We start from the raw sequence: 11,826 nt of genomic DNA, 5'->3' as shown, positions 1-11,826 counted from the left end.
CCCCCCATGACTCCAGGCTGCCCCCCATGACTCCCAGGTGCCCCCCACGACCCCCAGGTGCCCCCCCATGGCACCAGCATACTTTCCACCTCTCCTAACCCCCCTCCCCTGCTGTTGTGAGCGCCCCGGTGTCCACCAGGCTCTGACATGGGCACTTTCCTACTAGAGTAAAACCTACCATGTTAACCCCTTTGACGAGTACAGGCCGGTGGCATTGGCCACGTTCGCAGGGTTGTGTATCTGCCCCTTCTGCATGGTTCCACAACACTTGTCACCACCCCCCACCAAAGGAGACCCCACGGCCATCAGCAGTCACCCCCCTACACTGCCTGGCAGCCACTGACCTCCCTTCTGTCCACGTCCACGGCTGTGCCCTTTCTGGACGGTTCGTGCAACTGGGACCACACGCCGTGGGCCCTCTTGTGCCCAGCTGCTCTCACCGAGCGCCCTGTCCACGCCCCAGGTCCACGCTTCCTTTCTCTTTATGACCAAAGATTCTGTTTGTCCCCTTGTGGGTGGACATGTGCATTGTTTCCACCTCTGGCTACTGTGCACATTCAGACGAGTTTTGGTTTGCACGCCTGTCCTTGGTTCTCTGGGGTCTGCACCCGGGAGGAGGTCTGGGGTGGGGGGCAACACTCATTGAGCCCCTGGAGGTTAAGGAGGGGTCGCGGGGACCCCTGTGTCTCCCCCTCGGGCTGTGATGCTGTGGCTCTGGTGCACGTGCAGGGCCCACAGCTCCGCGTCGGGGGTCCCGGGAAGGGAGGGGGGCCCTGCCGGGTTCAGCGCAGCCTCCTGTCCCCACAGGCGTGCGGGAGTCCGTGTCCCCCACGGCACAGCCGGACACCCCAGAGCCCGAGGAGCCTCCCCTCCCGCCAGAGCCCCCCAACAACCGGTCCGGCACCCCGTAAGCCATGGGCCCCTGCCCTGCACGCTGTGGCCAGCACCTCCCCCAGCCATGGCTCAGGGGCCTGGACTCCCGGCGCTCCCGGGGCTAAGCCCTGAGCCACCCCGCCTTCCTTACACTCCTCCGGACGGCGGAAGGACACCCGCCCGCCCTTTGTCCCCGACCTGCGCCCCGTGCGCGAGAACGTCTGTCTGTCCAGATGCTCCTGATGTCCGCTCGCTCCGTGCTCTGTGTCGGCCACTCTGGATGGCGCAAAAGGGACTCGGGCTTTGATTTTTATTACTTGGCGTATAGTTGACAAACCAGAACGCAACTGTCTCTGAGCCTGCAGCAAATGACGGGGGTGGGGCGGGGTCTCCTTAAGGGAGGTCCTTCTGGGGCTTGTGAAGCCCTACTCCCCCAGAGTGGCTCGGGAACGCAGGCTCCCCCCAGCCCCCCCAGCCCCCACCCTCCCCTCCCCTCCCCCTGTTCACTGCCCCAGCCCCCTCCTCCAGCCCTCCCCCTGCTCTCTGCCCCCAGACCCAGGAAGGACGTGCCTCTCCGCTGCAGCACTGACTTTGACGCGGTGGCCCAGATCCGCGGCGAGGCCTTTTTCTTCAAAGGTAACCCCCACCCGGTCCAGTGAGTGGCTACCGGATGGAAGGGCAGCTCTGGGCCCCAGACCTGCCCCCTGCAGCCCCACCCCCTCTCCGTGCCCCCAGGCAGGTACTTTTGGCGGCTGACCCGCGACGGGCACCTGGTGTCGCTGCAGCCCGCGCAGATGCACCGCTTCTGGCGGGGCCTTCCGCTGCACCTGGACGGCGTGGACGCCGTGTTCGAGCGCACCAGCGACCACAAGATCGTCTTCTTCAAAGGTGGGCGGGCCCCGCCCGGGTGCTCTGCCTGGGTCTCTGCTGGTGGGCCCCCCCACCCCCCACCCCAGCCCGCCTCTGCCCCGGAGGCCCGGCCTGTGGTTTGCGCCAAGCACAGAGCAGGGGCCGGCCCACTCCTTTGTGCACGCCACCGATGCACGCTTACTGAGCACCTACTGTGTCCTCCGCACCGCGGTAGGCACTGCAGGTACACGGCGGGCAAAACAGACAAAGGTCCCCGCCCTGTTCCCACAGGGCACACACGACGAGCACCTGCGTGAATGAGGAAGTTAGTTTCAGTTAGGGCTGAGGGAACGTGCTCCAGCCAGAGGGAGCTGCCAGTGCAAAGGCCCCGGGGCAAGAACAGAGCGGCCAAGGGGGCGGAGGGAGGGTGAGCGAGGACAGAAAGGAAGGTCAACACCTGAGGGAAGGAGCTGGACTCATCTTCGATGCGTGGAGCCACGCGCAGCTCCCACGTGTCTGTCCAGGATGGCGGGTCTGTTGGGAGAGGGCGTCACTGCACCTTCCACACCCGCTCCCTGGGCTGGGGGGGGGGGGGGGGGGCGGGCTTCTGGGGGCGGGACGGGACGCGGGGACCTGGGCTGGCGGGCGTTGCTGTCTGTGTGGGGGCGGCGTGCCTGCACCTGTGGGTGCCTCGGGGGCTGTGAGCCTTCCCGGTCACGCCTGCTGCCCTGGACCGGGCTTCCCAGGTCCCGGGGCCCCTGCTGGCTCCAGGGCCGCTGCCCGAGGCCACAGTCCCGGGGTTGGGACCCGCTCGGTGTCATCTTCTGGGTTTGGGTTATTTTGCAACATCTGCCCACGGCTCCTGCATTGGAGTCTCGGAGTGCCGCGCCCCCCTCCCTCGCCCCGCCCCGCCTGTGCTGGAACAGATGCGGCCTGGCGCCCCTTCCAGGGAAGCCCTCACAGCCCGCCCCCTATGCGCATCCCATGCGGAGGGCAGGGACGGCTGAGGCACGAGCTGGCACTTGTGTTTTCGGGCTTCGGTCGCAAAGTACAAATGGGGGGTGTGAAGCAACGGGTTCGTTCTCTCGGCCGGGGCCGCATGCCCCAGATCGAGGTGCCGGGCCGGTTCCTGCTTAGTCTGCAGGGGAGACTTAGCCCCAGCCCCTCCCGCCCCTGCCTGTGTCTCATCGGGCTGCTCCCCTCCGTGGGTCTCGGGTCTGTGCGTCCTCTTTGTAGAAGGACACCAGTCAGCGGATGCGCCCTCCCCCGCCCCCCACTCCCACATGACTTCCTTTTAACTCATCTCGCGGCAAAGACCCTGTTTCTAAACAAGTCAGATTCTGAGGTTCAGGCGGATGTGAATTTGGGGGAGCATTGCTCAACCTGCAGCAGCTCTTTGAACAAAATTGGGGCGACCGTACCTCTTTGAGGAGGCAAGAACGTTCCGCGTGTTTTTTGAGCTCGTTCACGTCACCTGCCAGCCCCCGGTCCAGGTGGGGCACCTGTCAGTCACCGCTGCCTCCGGTGGGTGTGGTCCCCCCAGAGTCCCCATCCTCGGGCCGAGTGGCCATCGGGAGCCTGGCACACGGGAGGGCTCCCTGGAGGCGGCAGCCGTGATTTCAACGTTCACCAAAAAGCAAAACAGGAAGAACGGCGCACGTCCTAGCCGATCTGTTACAAATGGGAGCCACCCGCACCTGACTTAGCCCCGCGGGGCACCGCCTTTCAGAGGGACCGTCCGCCAAGTGGGCGGTGTGTGCGCGCGTGCGCCCTCCCTCCTCCCTCCTCCCTCCACCCTCCTCCCTCCTCCCTCCTCCCAACTCCCTCCTCTCTCTCCGCCCTACTGTGCGCGCCGGCCTCCCCTCTTCTCACGTGACAGATCTTGGAGATTCCTTCCTGTCTCTACGCAGAGTCTTCTCGGTCCTCAAACCTGGGTTTTGAAAAGTAACGTCCGGCTTCCAGGAAAGCTGCGAAAGCAGGACCTGAAGGCCGCGGGCTCGCCCCCTGTCAGCCTTCCGCTCTGCTCGCTTCCTCGTTTCCCGCGGACGGTTTATGCCCCTGCTGGTCAAAGAGGGGGTGGCACACGCCGGAGCCTTCCCCCCGCGTCCCCCCCCCCCCCAACACACCCCGGGCGCGTCTGGAGCGTCCGGGCCGGCGCCCCTCGGGCACGTCACCTGGCAGCTTCTCCCCAGCAGGTTCTGGTTTTGCACGTTCAGCAGGACCGTCCCAGAGGGACGCGCTCCGAGCTGCCCTGCCCGAGGCGTCATCTGTCTGGCGCTGTGCCCTGCCCCCCCCCCCCCCCGCCGGGCCGCGCATCTGCGAGATTTTCTCCCCTCTAAGGTCACCGGCTCCTCGGGTCGCGGGGAGAGGTTGACCTCTCCTGCCCCTTGCTTTGTGGGCACGCCCGCGCCCTGTCTCGGCCGTCTGGGGCCCGTCGTGGGGGCTCACCGTTGCTTCACCCCGCCCCTTCTCGGGCACGTCTGCCGTTCCCTGTCTGTGGGAAAGGATTCTTAAAAAATTATGTTTACTTTTAATCGTGGCAAAAACACAACATGAGAAGCTACCGTCGCGAGCACTTCTAAGCGCACAGATCGGAGGCGTTAGGCACCTTCACGCCGCGCGGAGCCACGACCACCGTCCGCCGTCAGGACTTGTCCATCTTTCCGAACGGAAGCTGCCCCCCAGCCCCCCAGCCCCTGGCGCCCACCGTCTACTTTCTGTGGATCTGGCCGGGTGCCTCAGACGCGTGCGGTCCTACAACGCTTGTCCTTTGGGACGGCTCGTTTCCCGTAGCGTCGTGCCCTCAAGGTCCACGTGTGTGCCATGGCAGGTGGCCGCACGTCCTTCCTTTCCAAGGCCGAATGCCATTCCGTCGTCTGGATGGACCACGTCTCGCTTAGCCATCGTCCACCGTGGTCACTTGGGTGGCTCCCACGTCTTGGCTGCCGTGAACAGCACTGCTGTGAACACGGGTGCGCGAGTACCTTTGAGACCCTGCCTTCGGCTCCGTGTACCGACCCAGAAGGGGGCGAGTGGGCCCTCTGTGTTCGACTCTGAGGACCCTCCACGCTGTCTCCCACCGGCTCGCCTTCCCAGCAGCGGCAGAACAGGCCTCCCCTTCTCCACATCCTCGCCAGCACTGGGTGTTTTCGGGTCTTTTGATAGTGACCATCCTGACGGGCGTCCGATGGTGTCTCATGGGGTTTGGCTTTGGTTTCCCTAATTAGTGAGGTTGAGCATCTGTTCATTTGTGTGTCGGCCGTTCGAATGTCTTCCTCCGAGAAACGTCCGTTCCAACTCTTTGTCTGGCAAAAGACTTTTTATAAAAAGTTCATTTAGAGAGAGAGCATGCAGGGGAGGGGCAGAGAGAGGGGCAGGGAGAATCCCCAGCAGGCTCCACGCTGTCAGCGCAGAGCCCGACGTGGGGCTTGGACTCACAAACCTTGAGATCGTGACCTGAGCTGAAGATTTGGATGGTTAACCGACTGAGCCCCCCAGGCACCCTTCTGGCAAAACGCTTTTAAACGTCCTCCTCCTCCCCCTCCTCTCCTCCTCCTCTCCCTCCCCCTCCCCCTCGTGCGCCTCTCCCTCCCCCTCCTCCTCTTCCTCCCCCTCCTCCTCCTCCCCCCTCCACCTCCTCTTCCTCCTCCTCCTCTGTCTCCTCCTCCTCTTTCTCCTCCCTCGTCCCTACTCCTCATCCTCCCCCTCCTCCCCTCCTCCTCTCCTCCTCCTTTTCCTCCTTCCTCCTCTTCCTCCCCCTCCTCCTCCTCCCTCCTCCTACCCCCTCCTCCCTCTGTCTCCTTCCCCTCCTCTTCCTCCCCCTCCCCCTCCTCTTCCTCCCCCTCCTCCTCCTCCTCCCCCTCCTCCTCCTCCCCCTTCCTCCTCCTTTTCCTCCTCCTCTGTCTCCTCCCTCCTCTTTCTCCTCCCTCGTCCCTACTCCTCCTCATCCTCCCCCTCCTCTTCCCCCTCCGACCCTCCTCCTCTCCATCCTCCTCCTCTTTCTCCTCCCTCCTCCCTCCTCATTCTCCTCCCCCTCCCCCCCTTCTCCTCTTCCTCCCCCTCCTCCTCCTCCTCCTTATATCTTAAACTGTTTTTTTTTTTTTAATTTTTACATATGGATTTGAAGTTCTTGGTGATTTCTAAACATTTTGCTTCTGTGTGAAGTCTGACAAAGGTGCGCACGCATGCGTCCGCCTACGGCCCTGACGAGTGCCCTTCTGCCCTGCCCGTGAGGACACCCCGGCCCGCCTGTCGCAGGAGTGGGTGAGGCGCGACTGAGCAGAGCGGCCTCCCGCGGGCTGGCTGGTGACCCCGTTCCCTGTCCTTATGGCGGGTGCCTGGTGAGAACCTGGCTTCTCAGGCTGCTGGCAGGTGGGCCGAGCCCGTGCCAGGCACACAATAGGTGCTCAGTAAATGTTCATGAGGACCCCGGGGTGGGGGGCGGTTGCACCGGGGGGGGGGGGGGCGGGGGGGGGGAGGAAGGGCTGGAGCGTCCGCCCCGCGGGGCGGTCCGAGCTCTGGCCCACGGCCCTCTCTCTCACCCCCAGGAGACAGATACTGGGTATTTAAGGACAATAACGTAGAGGAAGGATACCCGCGGCCCGTCTCAGACTTCGGCCTCCCGCCGGGCGGCGTCGACGCTGCCTTCTCCTGGGCCCACAATGACAAGACTTATTTCTTTAAGGACCAGCTGTACTGGCGCTTTGATGAGCACACACGGCGCATGGACCCCGGCCACCCCGCCCAGAGCCCCCCGTGGAGGGGCATCCCCAGCACGCTCGACGATGCCATGCGCTGGTCCGACGGTGAGCCCCGTGCAGCCTCAGGCTCCCCACCTGGGGAACGGGGGTCACAGCGGGCTCACTGGGAGGATCCCCCGGGAGCCGCTGCGCGCACGTGGGCCCCCCACCGCCATAGGCCTCCTGCTGCGTCTCACGCGCCCCTGGGCCTTTGCACCTGCCCTGCATCCGGCAGACACCGTCCAGACATCTGCACGCCCCCTCCCTCACGTGCTTCCAGCCCAAACAGCACGACCCTGCCCGGCAAAGGGTCGCATGCATCTCCCTCCTTGCGGGGCCCGCTCTGGGGGGGCCAGATGCCCCCTGCTGTTCTGTTTCCAAAGCTACATCCCCAACACCTAGAACAGCCAGGCACATAGTAGGGCCTCACTTAACATCCCGTAGGGAGAGAAACCGAGAGGTCATCTTGTCTATCTCCCTGCCTTTCTGCGGCTGCCCCGAGCTTTCCCAGGCGTGGGAGGCCCCAGGGGCCTGCGGACGGCCACTGGGGCCGAGACAGACTATCCGTGGCGTAAGCCGTTCTCCCACTTCCCTGCGGCCTCGAGCGCCGCTCCCTCGTCGTCCCGCTGTCTAGCCTGAGTCTGCCCTGTGGCCTGCCCGGAGCTCACGCCCCCTCCCCACCCCCCCCCCCAGGTGCTGCCTACTTCTTCCGTGGCAAGGAGTACTGGAAGGTGGTGGAAGGCGAGCTGGAGGCGGCACCCGGGTACCCGCGGTCCACAGCGCAGGACTGGCTGGTCTGCACAGACCCACAGGCGGACCCGGAGGGCGAGGAAGGAGAGGCCGGGGCCCACGCCCGGCCAGGACAGCGTGGCCAGAGCCGCTCAGAGGACGGCTTCGAGGTCTGCTCCTGCACCTCCCCCGCCTCCCCTCCCCCGGGGGCTTCGGGCCCACTGCTGGCGGCCACTCTCCTGCTGCCCCTGATTGCGCTGTGGTCGACGGCCCCCGGCACTCTGACAGCCGCCGGCCTGTGGTGACAGAGCCGATGGGTCGCAGTGGGCCTCAGGGCAAGGACCAGCGCCCCCACCCCTGCAGTGCCCGGACCGAGAGTTCCTCAGTGGCCCCGGCCTTGCAGATCCGAACGCACTGCCGGCCCTGAGCAGCGGCCTGGCCGTGCCCCTGCGGACTGGCAGGAGGCCAGCAGAGGGCGCCGCCCCCGGGCGGCTCAGCCGCAGAAGAGCAGAAAAGCAACCTACCACCTGTCCTTCCTTTTCTGCCACGAAGTGGCCTGACTGCCATCTGTGAGTTGGGGACACTCTGTCAAGGCCGGGCTGGGGACAGGAAGCGTCCCTGCGGCGAGCAGGCAGCTGGATCGCACAGAACTCAGCTGATGAGCCAGGGGACGCAGGGCTGGGGACGGGAGGGCATTCGGTGGCCACGCTGCCCCCAGCCCCACCGGCCAGCACCACCAGCCCCGTCTGTCGTCCATACTGCTGCCCCTGGTGCTCCCGCCCACGGGGGCTTTTGTCCCCAGTCCCTGCGGGCCTGCAGCTGCCTGCACAGGGAAGCAGAGGAGTCCCCCAAGCTGGGGTCTCTTGATGCATTTCAAACAAACACGACCTTTCCCTGCTCCGTAAGCTCAGCTTCAGCTCCCTGGTGCACTGCAGGCAGGAGCCGCGGGGTGGGGGTCCTCTGGGGCCTGGAGGGGCCATGCGGCCCTGGCCCCAGGCGCAACTGCACTTTGGAGGGGCGGGGGCTTCCAGGAAGGCCCGTGTGGCGCTCGCTCCCTCCCCTGGAGATCCCCGACACCTACCCGTCCAGCGCCCCCCGACCCTCCTGTCCCTCGGTCCTTATACCCATTTCACAGATGGGGGAGCTGAGGCCCAGCGGGGGGGAATGAGCCTGCTGCCAGCAGGCGGGGCCGGGGCAGGTCTTAGGACCAAGGCTCTGGCACATTTGCCTGGGGCTCATCGACGGAGCCCCTCCCTGCGTGCACGCACTGCTCAGAGCGGACGTGCAGAACGCGCCAGCACCCATTCTCGGTGAGGCATCCGGGATGCCAGCTGCCAAAACCAGGGAGCCTCCCAACAGGAAGTGCAAGGAGGCAGTTGGGCGCCGGTCCAGGGACGGCCCTCCCGCCCAGAGATCCAGCGACTGGGAGCTGTGCGGCCCAGCCAGGAGAGACCGCCTTTCCCACGGCCTAGCCTGCTCCCTACGCCTGTGGCCTAGCCCCCTCCCCACCGTGGCCTAGCCCCCACCCTGTGACCTAGCCTCCCCCGCCACGGCCTAGCCACCCCTCCCTGTGGCCTACGCCCCCACCCCAGCTGCCTAGCCCTCCCTCCCCTGAACGGCCTACCCCCCCCCGCCCCCCCGCCGGGGTCCCCCCCCCCCCCCGCCCCGAGGCCTAGCCCCCTGCGGCCCTTTCCTTCCTAATGGAAGCCACTGTCGCCCCAGGTGTTAGACCCTGTGCAGGGAGCGGAGGTCCCTCTGGTCTCAGGGTTCTCACTGGCCCTGAAGCCGGTGCCCGGAGGGCCTACCGGGCCTGGTTACAGCGAGTGCTTCCTACACAGCGTCACCTGGGCCTAGTGGAAATGCAGATTCCTGGCCCCGCTCCTATGATCAGATCACTGTGGGGCGGGGGGGTGGGGGGGAGTGTTAACCCCCCACCCCTGTAAGTGAGACATGGCTTTCCTGGGGGCCCAGAAAGGCTGCCCGGAGTAGGAGGGGCAGAAACAAGGCGGGGGGGAGCTGGTTGTACAGTCAGAGGGAAGAGGCAGGCCAGGGCGGGAGCAGCGGGTGTGAATGTCAGGTGGCGGGGGTGGGGGGAGCCCAGGAGGACAGGGCCGCCCACGATTCCCTCTGAGCAAAACCCCACACACTGGCTCTAGGGAGGGGCACAGATGTCTGCACGTCTCAGGAGAGCGCAGGCTCCTCCAGCCCCGCACCCGCACCCCTGCCCGACACCCAGCAGAAGAGGCAGGTGGGGAGCCCACCAGGACGCGGATGCGGGGATGCGGGGATGTGCGGGTGCACTGCCCGCCCCCCCCCCCACCGGGCCACATGGGGCTGCGTCCCCATCCATGTGTGTGCCAGCTGGTCCTCAGAGCTGGGAGGGGCTCTGCCGGTCCTTCCGGTGGGAACAAGCTGCCTCCTGCTCACCGAGGATGCCCCTCCAGTGGCCCCCCTGCGTGGGCCGGCAGCTCCGGGGGCACCTGCCCCAGGCCCCCCCAGGTGCACAGCGGCCTGGACCAGGTCCACGAGGCTCTCAGTGCGGGCGGTGGTCTTACTGCCGTGTTGAAGCCAAACGCTCTTTCCAGAAACTTTCCCGCCGGTTCTGCGTCCCGCGAACGCAGCAGCAGCAGCAGGGGTCCCAGGAGATCCTGCCCGCACAGTCTCTGTGTTTTAGGGGAGTCACCATTCAGACATCCGGAGGCTTGTGTTGAATTCTGGCTTCTCAGCCAGTCTCTGTTTTTACCGCGGGCTGTGCCGGTCCTGCCTGGAGAACTGCCCCCCGCCCCAGGTGACCAGCAGCCGTGTGACAGACCCAGAGACCCCTCAGGAAAGGTCAGGGCGCTGGCGGCCCAGGTGAGGACGGCCGCGCTCACGGCACATTCCCGGCCCAGGTGCCGGCTGGCGTCCACCTGACGACCACGTGAGCGTGGGCGGCAAGTTTACAAAACACACCTACAGGGGTGACTTCAGGGGCCAGGACGCAGCCGCTCCGGCTCCCACCTTGCGGTGGGGGAAACGGAGGCACGGGCTTAGCTCGGGCTGTGTGGCCAGCACCGCAGACGGGCCCGACCGCGCTGCAAAGGCTGGAGGTCTGCGGCCAGGTGCCGGCGAGACGGCGGGTCCCTGCGGTGTGCCCGTGCGGGAAAGAGCGAGTCCTGGTCCCACGGGGGCCCCACCTCTGTGACCTCGCGTCCACTCTAACCACCCAGATGCCATCCCGCTGGGGGCGGGGCTTCCCACGAGGACCCCGGCGTTCGGTGCGAACACACAGGAGCGTGGGCCACAGGCCAGACTCAGACCTCAGCTGCACCTTGCCCTCTCCGCCCACTTTCCTGGGAGCAGGTTGGGGGCTTAGGGAGCTCTGGGGGGCTCGTCACCCCAAGGAGTAATCACAATGTATCGTTCTGGCCCCGTTTCGCACTTTACAAATACAAACACAAACTCATTTGGATCCTCTAGATGTCGTGAAGGGAGGGATGTGGTCGCGCCTGCTTTCTGGAAGAGGAGGCCGAGGCTCAGGGCAGGGCAGTGAGTTCCGCGGGCGAGGGGCCTGGGAGCGAAACCCAGGCAGCCACGCTCTGAGAGTGAGCTCGACTCCTGTGCTCTCCCTGTGTCCCAGTGGGTGTGGATGGGGGGGGGGGCACCTGATGCTGGGCCCAAAGATGGTGAGCAGACATTCCTCTACGGCTCTGGGGACCGAGCCAGCACCCGCACGAGTGACAGAGTCAGAACCAGGGCCGGCCGGCTCCTCCCAGCTCCCAGGGCGTCCGCAGGCCCCCGTGGGTCGCAGCCACTGGCCCCCGCCGGGAATCGGGCCCTTGCTGGCCCAGGTGGCCCTCCCTGAGCCTCCAAAGGGTGGCAGGACCCTGGCGCTTCCGGAGAAATGAGAGAAAAGCAAAGCAGACCGAACCTGGTGCCAGCTGCCCTCTCTCCGGGCAGGACACCGTGACAGGCCGCCCAAAGCTTGTGGCTTAGAGCAGCGATGCCAATCTACTTCTGTCCTGTGTCTGGTCACCGGGGTGCGGCCGAGCGGTTCTCCCCTGGCGGCTGTCGGGACCTGCGGCCAGGTGGCAGCTGGGGCTGAGGGCGAGACCTCGAGAGCCGGGGCACAGCGCACCAGTGAGGAGACCTCGTCAGGGGGTCGGTGGGCTGGCTCCTGCCACGGTCTCGGGCCACTGAGCCAAGGGAGGGGACAGACCCACCTCTCCTGGGCAATCGAGTGCCGTCTGCATTCCGAGGAAACCACCGCGCCCACCTTGGAAGATCTGACCGGCCATTTGGCTCCAGCATCACGGGGGAAAAACCAGGGCCCCGAGCTTCCCCAAGCCTGTCCCTCCCGGCAGAGGACAGGCCACTTTCCACGTACTCAGGCGACGCCTCATCACCTTTTCTCACAAACCTCCCGCCCAGTCCGCGCGCGGTCCCGGCTCCACCTTCCAGACACACCCGGGTGTGCCCCTCCGCCCTGCCTGGAATGTTCCAGCAGCCCTGACTGGTCCCCTGCACTGCACCGGCCCCGGCCTGTGTTCCCCACGTGGCAGCCACGGGGGCCTGTGGAACGCCCACCAGACCGGGCCCCTGCCCTGACCCCCGAATCCTCACAGTGGCCCTGCCCTCACTGTCCCCTTCCCTCCCC

General features: G+C 66.0%; 1 protein-coding gene across 1 annotated transcript in view; it reads left to right on the top strand.

Moving 5' to 3' along the window:
* Positions 1 to 10,635, top strand: part of MMP17 (matrix metallopeptidase 17) — a gene marked incomplete at its 5' end in the record, with an annotated part of 22,645 nt that extends 12,010 nt beyond the window's left edge. Inside the window, 5 exons of the mRNA XM_040464148.1 lie at positions 808 to 907; positions 1,427 to 1,509; positions 1,609 to 1,761; positions 6,270 to 6,527; positions 7,155 to 10,635. Of these exons, the coding sequence (XP_040320082.1) occupies positions 808 to 907; positions 1,427 to 1,509; positions 1,609 to 1,761; positions 6,270 to 6,527; positions 7,155 to 7,495 (935 nt within the window). The remainder of the gene's footprint in view (positions 1 to 807; positions 908 to 1,426; positions 1,510 to 1,608; positions 1,762 to 6,269; positions 6,528 to 7,154) is intronic.
* Between the last annotated feature and the right edge of the window lie 1,191 nt (positions 10,636 to 11,826).

This window comes from Herpailurus yagouaroundi, unplaced genomic scaffold (assembly GCF_014898765.1).
Source record: "Herpailurus yagouaroundi ecotype Mexico unplaced genomic scaffold, PumYag 437, whole genome shotgun sequence".
NCBI lineage: Eukaryota > Metazoa > Chordata > Mammalia > Carnivora > Felidae > Herpailurus > Herpailurus yagouaroundi.
The sequence above is the reverse complement of the archived record's forward strand: the minus strand, read 5'-3'. Positions and strand labels throughout refer to the sequence as shown.